This window comes from Coptis chinensis, chromosome 2 (genome assembly GCF_015680905.1).
Source record: "Coptis chinensis isolate HL-2020 chromosome 2, ASM1568090v1, whole genome shotgun sequence".
NCBI classification, from domain to species: Eukaryota; Viridiplantae; Streptophyta; class Magnoliopsida; order Ranunculales; family Ranunculaceae; genus Coptis; species Coptis chinensis.
Window position 1 is genome coordinate 93,805,706 of NC_141457.1, and position 14,227 is coordinate 93,819,932.

The 14,227-nt window shown below is 37.6% G+C and overlaps 1 protein-coding gene across 1 annotated transcript; it reads left to right on the forward strand.

Annotated features, from left to right (window-relative positions):
• The first annotated feature begins 328 nt into the window (after positions 1–328).
• Positions 329–2,039, forward strand: LOC147519097 (uncharacterized). Its single transcript, XM_086590736.1, has one exon. It carries the CDS (start codon positions 619–621, stop codon positions 1,957–1,959), a length of 1,341 nt encoding a protein of 446 aa, XP_086446862.1. The 5' UTR covers positions 329–618; the 3' UTR covers positions 1,960–2,039.
• The last annotated feature ends 12,188 nt before the right edge of the window (positions 2,040–14,227 follow it).

Genomic DNA, 14,227 nt, shown 5'->3' on the forward strand with positions numbered 1-14,227 from the left:
GCTTCAATCATTGACCATGGAATCAACTTCACATGTGGAATAATACAAGCAAAGGAAAAGGATTGCCTACCACCTCGAAAAAGAGCTCTCTCACTCACGGGTTTAATAGCTATATACTACAAGCTTGAAAAAGTTAAAAATTTATAAAGATGTAAAAGAAACCGCGTCCATGAATTTGACACAAGTTCATGTCCTGATAACTGAAAATGACAATGCCAGCTTTGAGTCACCGAAAGGAGAGTCAGTAATATCATGGTGTAAAAAAAATTCAGAACCATTCTATGGCCCCCATATATAGAGGATTCAAGTCTGTTTGTTTTCTTGCACCCCAAGTCAATGAATCATGACAAATGTGTCAATTACTTACAAATGAAGAAATATTATCCTTACATATATGATATATCGATCTCTCACCAAGATCAATACTTGTTTTCTCATGCAAGTAGTACTTCAGTTCACTATTATGACTGCAGTACTCATACTGTCAAGTGTTCATTCTTCTATAAATGAGTTGGAGAAATGAGATGCACTTAACAAAGTCTTTAGTCTTTGGGAGTGAATACAGACTCTCTAGCACTTCCACTAGGTCTCTTAAAACTTGTTGTGATTCTTTCGATCATGGGGAAGTTTGTTTTGGCTCATTTGCTGTTTATCCTCTTGAACTTGGGTGCTATTCTCACTTCTCTTGCTTGTCCTTACTGTCCATACCCCACTCCTAAACATCCAACATTGCCACCAAAATTTCCTCCTAAACATCCCAGTCCTAAACCCCCTCCAAATTCAAAGCCACCAAAAACACCAAATAAGCCCCCTCCAGTAGTGAAGCCACCCTATGTGCCAACGCCACCAATTGTCAAGCCCCCTGTAGTGAAGCCACCCCATTTGCCCATCAAGCCTCCAGTGGTGAAACCACCATATGTGCCAAAGCCACCCATTGTCAAGCCGCCTCATGTACCCAAGCCCCCTGTAGTGAAGCCACCCCATGTGCCCATCAAGCCTCCAGTGGTGAAGCCACCGTATGTGCCAAAGCCACCCATCGTCAAGCCGCCTCATGTACCCAAGCCCCCTGTAGTGAAGCCACCCCATTTGCCCATCAAGCCTCCAGTGGTGAAGCCACCGTATGTGCCAAAGCCACCCATCGTCAAGCCGCCTCATGTACCCAAGCCCCCTGTAGTGAAGCCACCCCATGTGCCCATCAAGCCTCCAGTGGTGGAGCCACCATATGTACCAAAGCCACCCATCGTCAAGCCGCCTCATGTACCCAAGCCCCCTGTAGTGAAGCCACCCCATGTGCCCATCAAGCCTCCAGTGGTGAAACCACCATATGTGCCAAAACCTCCTGTAGTCAAGCCGTGCCCACCACCTCCAGTACCTAAGACACCTCCAATAGTGAAGCCGCCGCCACCTGTGAATCCACCATCTCCTCCAATTGTGGTGCCCAACCCTCCTGTGGTGACTCCACCATATGTTCCGACACCTCCAGTTACATATCCACCACCTCCACCAGTTGTAACTCCCACACCTCCAGTTACATATCCACCAACTCCACCAGTTGTAACTCCAACACCTCCAGTTACATATCCACCAACTCCACCAGTTGTAACTCCAACACCTCCAGTTACATATCCACCAACTCCACCAGTTGTAACTCCAACACCTCCAGTACCCTGTCCTCCTCCCCCTCCTAAACCTGCACCAGAAACATGCCCCATTGACACTCTCAAGCTTGGTGCATGTGTGGACTTGTTGGGCGGTCTAGTGCACGTTATAATAGGTAGTAGTGCCAAGGACACATGTTGTCCAGTGCTCGGAGGGCTTGCCGACTTGGACGCTGCCCTTTGTCTTTGTACTACTATCAAAGCTAAGCTTCTTAACATTAATATTATCATACCAATAGCTCTAGAGGTTCTCATCGACTGTGGAAAGACTCCACCTCCAGGATTTAAGTGCCCTGCCTAAGGTATCATGTACTAATTGTTATGCATGTATCTTGTTGCTATCTTGCTAGCTATAAAATGTACTACATTCTTGATTTCTAATTGGCGTTAATTCAACACCATGGAAGCTTGGAAGAGGGGCATTTTTCTTTTCTTTTCTGGATTCAATAATACACCATTTTGATACTCTGCAGTGGATGTTTGTAAGATATGGAACATCTGAAAGATTAATGGTTTGGTATTTTGATACTTGTTCTCTTGGAGCCACAATAATAGGGTCCATGGTATGACATGCACGATGCATCTTTGATGCTATTGCCTATTGGAACGACCAAATCGCCAAAATCAGCCAATGATCACAATTTTTTCCCCGAAATTGAACAAAATCTTCTAATAATAGTAGGACCTTAAATCTCTTAACAAATTGATCAGAGTAAAATGGACTCAGTGAAATGAATTGGCATTGCATTTAGGAGTGGAGGAATGAAAGGCAGCACACAAATGGATTTGCATTTTTCTTTGTTATTGGGTATGCTTGTTTAGCCCGGAAAACATGTCAAAACTTTGTTTTAGAAAGTTTTACAGTTTGCATTATTCCGGTCGCTTGGTTTAGTAATTATAGGGTGGGCCCGGTTAGAAATGTTTTTAAAATGTATTAAATTATGGAGATAATTTTGCAATCTAAAACTAGCGACAAAACTTTTCAGAAACCCTTGGCCATTTTTTCTTTGTCTTCTTCCTCTCCATTGATCTCCATCTCCCAAAATTTAAACAGCATCTTTTTTCCCGTTCTAAACCGAATTGATAAATAATCCTAAAACCTTCAAAAAATAATCAATCAAGCATATAGAAATCTGAACAAAATTTTATTTTGTACAACTTTCCAAATCAAAACTTTCTAAAACAATAATTTCTACATTTGCTCTGTTTTGCATTTTTCCAAACAGACCCATTGAGTCTTACCTAGGCATTAGCCCAAGCCAACTCTTTCCTGGTCCGCCCCTGCTAAGCTCTGGCCATTGTGGGTGTGTCGAGGCGTTAACATTGAATCACACAGGTCTCAGTTGATCTTGAATATGATGCATTGATGCATTGACGCTGTTAACAAAGCACTTTCCAGTGCGCCACAGATAAATTCCATGTAAACCTCAATCTACAATAGCAAACACACAGTCCAATAACAAAGCTACACAGTTAAGTTGAACAAAGATTTAGGCTCAAACACATAAATTTACTAATAATTTCGGTTTTAGGCAGAGTTGACCAATAATTATAGTTTTAGGACAAAAACGGACTGACATCAGCATCTATCATTAATAATTCAAGAAATTGGTCTCAATGCCCAATTTCAGGGAAAAGGAAGTCTAGAGAACACTATTTTTTGTGAATAAAGGACAAATTTTGGGGAAAAATAACTCACGAACCCACTATTTCAAAATTAGGAACCCCGAGACAAAAAATAAGTTGACCGGCCTTTTTACTTTTTAAATGTCGGTTATACCCTTCCCGGTGAAAATAACCCTCCGAAAGACAAATGACCCGGATTTAAAATAAATATTTTCCAATTTTACCTTTTCTGTCATTTTACTATGAACAATGAGTGTTCATATCTTCTACTGGTGTATGAACAATGATTGTTCATATCCAAATAGGTGAATGTACCTTTATGATATATTGATGTATGAACATTGAATGTTATATGCAAAAAGACTATGAACATTCAATATTTATACCCAAATACTCAATCAATGTTCATACCCAGTACGAAGACTTATGAACATCCATGTTCATACCAAAGAGAGCGTTGAATTGAACGCTCAAATGTATGAAAAACATCGTGAACATTCAATGTTCATACCCAAAGACTATGAACATTGAATGTTCATACCCAATCAATGTTCATACCCAAGGACTATGAATATTGAATGTTCATACTCAAGAACTATGAACATTCAATGTTCATACTAAATACACCAGGTCATTTAAATGAGTAGGGCCATTAATTATTTTGCGTCAGGGGTATACTTGACATTTCATCTACCCGATCCGTTTTTTATTTCGTGTCAAGGGTATACTTGAACTTTCATCTACCCGGTCCTTGCGAGTTACAAAAAAAAAAGGTGTCTTTGAGAGTTACTTTTTCGGCAGTTTTGTCCTTGAAAGTCACTCCATGTTAATAATTTCGCTATAAGGACATTTTCGGGCTGACGTCAGCAAGTTATTTTTTACTAATACCAATTATGACCTTCTTTTATATACATGCAAACACCACTATGCATGTATGATATGCACTGCATGTGAATATCAACATGCACACACCATTATGCATGTGTATAATACACATGCAAACATCATTATACATGTGTACGTATATATGTGTATAACACACATGCAAACACTACTATGCATCTATATACCACACATGCACACACTATTATGCATATGTATAACAAACATACAAACACTACTACCATACATGCACACACCAGTATGCATGTGTCAAACAAATATACAAACACCACTATACATGTATGATATGCACTATATGGGTGTGTCCAACAAACATATTAGTTCTGGTGCTCAGGCATTATTGTCGTCATTTTGTTGTTGATTGTCATCACTTTCTTCACCATCATCGTCTTCTTCTTCATGCTCATCATTAGTTTCATAATTCATAATTTCTCTTAACATGTCATCATTATTCAAAGCACTATGTGCATAACAATAATCATCATTTGGAGCACACTTTAACTCTGTACAGTGAGTTGTTTCTCCACTATTATAGCAACATCATAGGCTCGGATCTATGTCTTCTTCATTTTGTTCTCTAGAAACTTTGGGTTTCAACTTCCTCTGACGATACGTCTACACCAACAAACAATAATACGATACAAATGATTGAAAACTTCTCGAAGATTAATCAATTTTTTTTTAATGTAATAACCCTAAAAAATTCGTGATACTTCATTCGCTAATTTCACGCAAACACAACACACATGTAAATAAATTTATGCATGTGTGTTAGAACATGCAAACAACTTTATGCATGTAAATTCGTTGCTCAAATTAGTTGTAAATAAAAGTAAAAATTGAATAACAACATATCAATTACATACATATTTACATACAATAAAAATATAAATAAGATAAATCACAAAACCTAGGGTTTTACCTTTAATGGTAATTCATCTTTTTCATTGTATACATTTTCATTTCTTCTCAAATCTTTATCACTATGTTGATCCGAACTTCTCATTCTCAAATTGTTAGAAATTAGGGCTTTCAAATTTTTTTAATTAACAAAAGTAGATTATGAGATGAGGTTGTAATTAGAATCTACAATACTAACAATGGTGGCTTATGAGTTTTCATTATTTGAAGAAGAAACAAAAGAGTTTGCAACCGGGTTCAAAAGAGTTGGGTTTAAAACGAAGGGATTCAAAAGAGAAAGGCAATACCGTTCAAAAGATTTGGATTCAAAAGCAAAAAAGGACAATACCGTCTTTACAACCGGTTTGTCACGGAGTTTTAATTATTTGCAGAACCAAACTAGAAGTGAAATTAAAACGTTTATATCGTTGAACTCTTTTTTTTCTTGCTCACGGACTCAATAGTCTTTTAAACTTGTTTTCTTCCAATAGCCATAAATACAACCAAAATCAAAGTCTTTAGTAGACCACGACTTGTAACTTTGGAGATCGATTATACCGAGCTTTATTATATTGACTATTAAGTATTGTTCTTGTTCGATCTTCTATAAATACTGATGAAAGCGAGATCGAAATGTGAGTCGTTTAGCTAGAATCAAGTGTTGGGAGTGAAACATACTCTCTTCCATTGCTTAAATCTGTTTAACTTGTATGTTTGTTTGTTTCATAATGGGGAGGTTTGTTTTGGTACATTTGTTGTTCATACTTTTGAACTTGGAAGGTATGACCACTACTTCACTTGCCTGTCCCGACCGTCCAAACCCCCAAACCTACCTATCCAAGATATTGCCTTATTTGCCTCCTAAACATGGCCCTAAAACCCCCTCTCACCACCAAAAAGCCACCTTCAAAATTCAAGCCACCCTATGTCTCAAACCCTCCTCGCGTTCCCAAGCCACCTTCGGTTGCCAAACCCAATTGTACCATATTTTCCTTTCTTCCCTTTGCCACCCTCGCCGCCACCTACTAAGCACACCCTCCGGTCCTACAAGCCACCCTATGTTGCAAATCCAACTGTACCTTATTTTCCTTCCGGGTTTTACCACCACCGGCACCACATAAAAGAACCCCTCCACTAGTCAAGCCACCCTCATTGCCAAAATCAATCTGTACCTTATTTTCCCTTCAAGCCTTTACCACCCTCAAAGACACCACATAAAAAGAACTCTCCATTAGTAAAGCCACCCTCGATTTATCAAATCCAGTTGTGCCTTATTTTCCCAAGCCACCCTCACCACGGAAAAAACCTCCTCCGGTCGTGAATCCAACTTACAAGCCCCTTCCTTAACCTTCGCCCGAGTGTTGGAATCTCTAAGTGTATTTCAAATACTTGTGAGTGTGTGCAAAGTGGAGGAGATGAACCATATGTGTTCTCTCCACTTTAGTGCATAGTAGATAGTCCCACATTGGTTATCCACCACATCGGGTAGGGTTCAGCCCGGCTTGGGCTTCTTGTTGTGGGTAGTGGTTTGACCCAATAGCCTTTAAACTTGTTTTGCCTTTTTCTTGAAAGCAAAGAAGTTTCGGTGTTCTATTAGGAGTTGGTCTCTCTTTTCTCCTAACCTCTATAAATAGGACTGTGAGTCCATAGAAAATAGACTTGATCGAAACTCAACTTCGAGAAACGTAAAACTCAAACCAGTCCTTTTTCTTCTTCTCTTCTTCACATCACCGCCCGGAGAGAGTTATATTGTTTGTTTCTAGAGGGTAGTCGTTCTAGTGCAAAGTCGCCTCTTGTTAACCATTGAATCCTGTGAGGAAAGGCATGCACTGTTGCCTTTACGCACCATTGGAAGGGGGCGAAATCTTTCCTTAAGGACTAATCTAATCCAGCGCTTTGGTTATTTCCGATTCTTGCTATCCTTGTTTCTTCATTGCTCTTGTTCCTTACGTTTCTACTTTGGTTTCTTTGTGTTCATACAACTATTCTAACAATCTTAAGGAAAGAGTTTTGTAGTAGAACAAAAGAGAGTGCTTTAATACGACAATCAAAAGATAAGTCTTTTACTTTGAGTTATTGTTTGTGTTATTGGGTTATGACTTTAGAAATTTTCTAATAATTTCGTTTTTGATAGGGAAACCAATTAAAGATTGAATATTTATTGATCTTTTGTGGTTTATCAAATCCTATATGGTTGTAGACTTTTCTCCTACGTTTGTGGGAGTCAAATATGAGATTTCTATCAAGAAAAACGTCAAAGTTCGTCTTTTTTGACTGCTCGTCACTCGTTCACGGAAACTGCTATAACTTTCAGCTCAGAGCTCGGTTTTGCAATCCGCTTCTTGTGTTGGATAGCTGATTCAAAAAGCTTTCCAGTGGTATAAGGCTTGATACCCAATTCGTCCTGAGCTGGTTCAGAATTACAGTTCTTTTGAACTGTTATTTCTAGAAGGAGGAAAATATGGTAATCCGATTTTTCAATCGGTTAGGTATCGTATTCTTTCACTCATTGCAATTCTTTTGGTTTGATTATATGATGATATTCTTGCCTTGAGTTGCATGCTAGTTTTTCTTAGGAGGAAAATCCCTAAGCTTAAACTTCTTTAATAACCTAGTTAACAAATTATACGTGTTTATCACTAAGATATTAATTGGTTTGACTAGAAGTAGTTTGATATTATTTTCTTTGTACATATGTAGATGTATGTAGATGGTCTAAGAGTGACCTTAAGATAGCTAATATCAACCACACTCAAATCTTGGATAGTAATTATAATGTATTCAATGCATAATTGCTTACCTTTATTGAGTGAACGTGTTGTTAGACGATGGGTATAATTGTACTGTTGTGAAAATACATGTTAGATGAAGTAACTTGTAGCTTATATCTAATATAGCATATGTTAAAGTTGTGTAGCATGCTAGTTTTGGATATTAATCATCGTGGATGGATTTACTTTAAACTTGATAATAGTTTATTGGTAAATTTTTCTAGTTGAAGACATTAATGGGTTGAGCCATTAGATGTTGTGGTAGTACTTGAGGTCTTGTTAATAGGGTATCCTATCTTGCTTGAGCTCATGTAAAAAGAGGAGGTGAAGTCCTCAGTTGTTTTGCATATTCAGTGGCTAGATTTGCTTAAATATCGTGATACTTTTTTTGTTGTGAGGGGTACAGCAGTTAAAGTTTACTTTTCCCCGAACCTATGATATGATATTTACCATGTTTGGCATGAATGCATTATTTAACATTGACATGAAGTTTAACCATGTCATATATTATTAAGTAATGAGTATCGTTGTCTACGAGAGGAAACAATATGGGAAACAATTATATCCTCCTAAACCTAATTTAGTCAAGGAGATGTAAGGTTATGGATTGTCTTCTTAGACAATATCCTCCAGTGACTATTTTAGACAAAGAGATGTAACGCTTGTGGATTGTCTTATTAGGCATTATCCTCCTATGACTATGGATAAATAGCTAAGGTGATGTACAAGTGCGTGGATTGTCTCCCTATGATAGTTGGAATGTTGAATGATGAAAAGAATGATGATAATGATATTATCTCGGGTAAAACCCTTTTCATCTGATTCTTCTATTCTTTAAGATTCATTAGAATCTTTTGTAGATTTCCTTTCATATAGATAACATGAACATAATATGACTATGTTTATATGATCTAGAATCATAGACTTGAGTAAAATATATTCTTGTCATAAGAGTGCATTTTATTGTTGTTGTTTCTTTTAGTGTTCGTAGCGGTATAATGTGTTTTGCATGAAAGTTTGATTAGGTTGAGTAACTATTGAACTGTGGGGGGTGGTGACCCATATGCATAACACTGTTTTACCATAGTTCATCTCACAAGATAATTGGAAAGACACTGAACTACAAAGTATGGAAAGGTCTTGGGCCTATCCAAAAATGCTTCAAAATGTGGGGGGTGTCTTGCCAAGGCTATTGTGAATGAATCTAAAAGAAGTCTTTTTGAGACCTAGAATTATCTAGTAGATATTCATTGGTGAAACTCATAATAGTGATGTTTGTTTTCAGTTGTCATGAGTGATAACAATTTTGTAGATACCACACTATTATTGAATGTCTTATATGCTAATTTTATTTGAGGTTGTGCTTTCTGAGAAATTGGCATAATGAACTACATAAGATAATCCCATTATTTCTGCAGAAATTTGGGAAGACTATCAATGAGTATTTCCACCATTCACGGTGATGATGTTTATATGTTTCTTGAGGAAGATTCATTAACCTATAAGGAAATTGTCCGGTTTATGAGAAGTGTCCTTTTTGAAGGATACAACTCTTCTAAACCGGACTCTTGATTTATTGGGGATCTATAGGTTGAATTGGATCTTCAAAAGAAAACTAAAAAAACGTGATAGTTGTATTGCAAAAATACAATGCTAATAATAATAGCCAAGGGGTTTCAATCGAGAGACAAGATTTATACTATTTTGAAACCTTGCTCATATAACTAGAATTTCTTCTACGAATTCTAAAGACTCTAGTTAGTGGTTGTCTTGAACTACAATACTAAGTAGTACCAGGTGATGAAATTTGAAGGTATACAATTTAGTTAAATCTTTGTATGAGTTGATTCAAAGCGCCTCTATAAATGGCATGAGCAATTCAACAACATATTAGTGTCATATGGATGTCAAAGCACCGTTGTTGATAAAAAAAATGTGTACTTTCTTTAGAGCAAAGCAAGACATATGTGTTAATCTCTCTTTGTTTAGATGATTTAATATCATGAGTGCTAGCATTGAGAATGTGTATGAGACGAGAGAAATTCTATTTAAAACACATCATAAACCGTCATTGAAAATGATAGTTTATTATGTTGTTAAACTCATTTCTCAGAATCGCTATATTCAGTTGTCAAGATGTTGACGTTTGAATATGGTTGAAGACAACATCGTACCTTAAACCGCACCCGGCGGATGGTATAGGGGAATTTCGGGCACTCTGAGAATTGAATGGTAGGTGAATATAGGAATTAAAACTCATATTGGTCTCATTATATTGTTATAGCACTTAGTAGAAATATTTTTCATTGAAAAGTATGGATATTATGATAGTAAGCATGTGTTAACACCTTTTTGTGGCAAATATCCATCTTGAAAAAAATAATCTCATTGTGTTTTCTCATACTAAATAAGTCAATATCATTGGTAGCCAATTGTACTTGATGGATAATGTATGTGAGACATGACATTGCCTACATTAATGGCATCTTGAAATGATAACCCATTGTGTCCTTATAAGGAACTTTGATGTATATTGTCGATTATCCAAGTACTATAAGCAGAGCCATTGATTATGGATGATATTTAGTAGATTTCCATCATTGTTAGAAGGGTAATATGTTATAAACCGGATCCAAAGAATGTTTATGTGTTTACCTTTGGTGGAAATTGAGTGTCTTGGATATCATCCAAGCTAAATCGCCTTAGAAAAGGCATGTGATGATCTTTGAGTGGGTTAGCAACCTCTTGGCAAATCTTCCCATTGGCTCTAAACAACCTCGATGTGTATATGCTTTTGTAATCGTCTCTCATTGCAATAGCTAAGACATGTTAACTTATGTGCAATGGGAAAAGAATACATGTAAGTTGAGATATAACTTAATCAAGTAGGCTGCTAGAGATTATGTTAGGTTGGACTTAGTTTGGCCACATGTCTAACCGCACCCACTTCTTTGGAGGCAAGTGGTTATATCGTCGAGGGATGGGACTTTTGCCTTAGATAGAGGCGACAACGAAACCCCACCTATGTGATTGGAGATCCCATGAAGTAGGTTCAAAGGGAAAAACAAGTCACCTCGTCGCTTCTGGTATGCTATTGTCTTTCTTTGAGGCGTCCCACCCTATGACTAGATAGCATTATTGTATACTTTGTATAACTTGAATAGCAATGAGAAAAGGCCGAGTTATTTTACTCTTAATGGAATCCATAGTCCATTATTTTTATGAGATAGTGTATTCTAGGCGCTATGTACACTTGATGGATATCCACCCACGTGAATGTAGAACCCGGGTCGGTTCTTATAAGTATTCGGGCAAATACTCTAGAGCATTCACATAACACGTAGTGTATGCTAGTGGCCAAAAAGCGCAACAATCGAAAACGGCATATAATGAAAGAGCAATGTGGGTGCATGTCCTCTATTTTACTACAAGGGAATGTTGGTTCAAAGATTTTTTAATCCACCACTTTCACGTATTATAAGACATGTTACCCTATGACTGGTTCAAGCCCGAAAAGCACCAGTATCTTATGCATTGTTTTTTCGATTCTCTCTGGCATTTCGTTAACCCATTTCTTTTGTAATATCCTATTCCAAAATAGTGGGGGACTATTAGTATTTTGAAATAGTGGGGGATTGTTGGAATCTCTAAGTGTATTTCGAAATACTTGTGAGTGTGCAAAGTGGAGGAGATGAACCATATGTGTTCTCTCCACTTTAGTGCATAGTAGATAGTCCCACATTGGTTATCCACCACATCGGGTAGGGTTCGGGCCCCGCTTGGGCTTCTTGTTGTGGGTAGTGGTTTGACCCGATAATAGCCTTTAAACTTGTTTTGCCTTTTTCTTGAAAGCAAAGAAAGTTTTAGGTGTTCTATTAGGAGTTGGTCTCTCTTTCTCCTAACCTCTATAAATAGGACCGTGAGTCCATAGAGAAAATAGACTTGATCGAAACTCAACTCGGAGAAACGTAAAAACTCAAACCAAATTTTTCTTCTTCTTCTTCTTCTTCCAGCCGAGAGAGAGTTATATTCTTTGCTCTAGGGTAGTCCGTTTCTAGTGCAAAGTCGCCATCGTTAACCATTGAATCCTCGGTGAGGAAGACGCCATCGTTGCCTTTCGCACCATTGGAAGGGGCGAAATCTTTCCTTAAGGACGGCTAATCCGCGCCTTGGTTATTTCCGCCATTCTTCTTGTCCTTGTTTCTTCATTCATCTTACTTCTTCGCTTCTACTTTTAGTTCTTTGTGTTCATACAACTATTCTATCAAGGAGCATGTCCCATTGACACAGTGAACCTTGGTGCATGTGTGGATTTGTTGGGTGGGCTAGTGCACATAAGAAAAGGTCGTAGTGCGAAGGATACCTGCTGTCCAGTGCTCCAAGAGCTTGGTGGCTTAGACGCTGCCGTTTGTCTTTGTACTATTATCAAATCTAAGCTTCTTAACATAAACATCATCATACCCATTGCTCAAGAGGTTCTGATTGACTGTGGAAAAGCTTTACCTCCAGGATTCAAGTGTCCTGCCTAAGGCATGTAGCCTTTTGTTGCTGGGGATGCTTGCTCGGCTTCCACCAATAGAATGCCGTATATTCTTGGTTTGTAATTGAACCTTGAGAAGAGACTATATTGAAGAGATTGTAATTGGACCAGCTACAAGGACATATATACTTGTTCTGTTTCCTGATTCAATAATAGACCAGTTTGACAACCTACAGTAAAGTTTATAAAAGCTGGAATATGTGATTTATCTCTGAACATTACATCTTTAAGGCTATTCAATTGATGAAAATCAGGCTAAGGAACACCATATTCTTCCTCAGCATCAAAATGGAACAAAATTCACATGTAACTATGAAACCTTAAATCAGTGTCCAGAAAATCTAGAACTCCAGTTATACTTGTATTATTTAGCGCGGCTCATTGTCTGATACTTTTACAAGGCGCAAAGCACATTGAGAATGTGTTTCTCCTTTCTTCCACAATCTCACTGGGTATTACTGCACTTGAGAGTGGGGGAAGGAATGATAATGTTTCGAAATAATTAACTGGACCAATTATTACATAGCCAAAGCATGATGCATGTGCCTTGTCAACAAGAGAGACCAAAGCACTTGGGTTGCTTACTTGCTTGGAACATTTCGGTTCACATCTTAGTTTGTGGCGAGACCGCAAGGCAAGTTGCTTTGGCCAAGCTGATGACGCGGAAATCATAACCTTCACATTAATCACACACATTTTGAACTCTTCTAAAGTGTACCCTGTTTTGATTAAGATGTACTCATTTATTTATTTTTGTTTGGTAAGTCTGTTTTAAATGAGATCAGTAACTCTTTGATGCTGGCGGGATTCGAACCCCAGACTTCTGGTATCATCACCCAAAAGTTTTACCGACTTTGCTAGTTAACACCTGCTAAAATGTACTCATTCTTCAGGAGATGTGTTCTTTACTTCTTTCCTTCAATGGCACGTGATCAGATTCACACCTTTAGGAATGACCCCGTGTGGCCATCACGATAGTGAGTTTTTGCGAACCAGAAATAAATAATTGGTGATACTGACTATTTAATCCATGCCTCTGAAAAACTTTTTCAAAATTCATTTGTCGTTAGGCATTCTTGCAAAAAGATAAATATTAACTCTTATAAATGCTTATGGCCCCAAAATGTTAAGGATGGGTTTATTTGGTACATCAATACTATTTAAAGTTGATGTCAACAGTCAACTTACACTAAAAATCACATAAAAAATAAAAGAAAATAGTTATGGTCTAAATTTTTAGCAATCAATACGCCTGCGTACCCTTCAAGAACGCCTCAGACACTGAAGCATATGCTTCCAGGGCATAAACACCTTATTCAACGCCTTTAGGGCATATCCAATGGAGAGTGGAAAAATCCACCTTCACATAGACTCCATTAAGATTATACACTCTAGAGAAATCCCAAATACATAAAGTGTATATTTACTATTTGTGGCTATTCCAATGGTAGGTGGAGGCAAATGTGTAAAAATAGATAGCAACGGACTTAAACTGTCACAGCCCATTTAAAATAATGTAAAATAACGGATTTAAAACAAATAGTGGTCCACTTTCAAACTTCATTCAAAACAACGTGTGTTTAAGTTTAATATATCACTGAGCGACGGACTTAGACCGTCGCAAACAGAAAAATAAAGCTTCAAACGTGTGTTGAAGTGACATCCGAGTTTTTAAGTTAAACAGACGTTATTTTAAGTGACGTCCGGACTTTTTATTAACTAATAGCGAGAGGGGGAATTCCCCACCCTCTCTATTAGCTAATACACTATTACCTACGGTATAGCACTCCCATTGGAGAGAGTTTTTTTATATTTGAAGTGTAAAATTT

What these genes read in the sequence shown, in the direction of transcription:
- LOC147519097 (XM_086590736.1), top strand. Translation starts at nt 619, where the DNA reads ATGGGGAAGTTTGTTTTGGCTCATTTGCTGTTTATCCTCTTGAACTTG.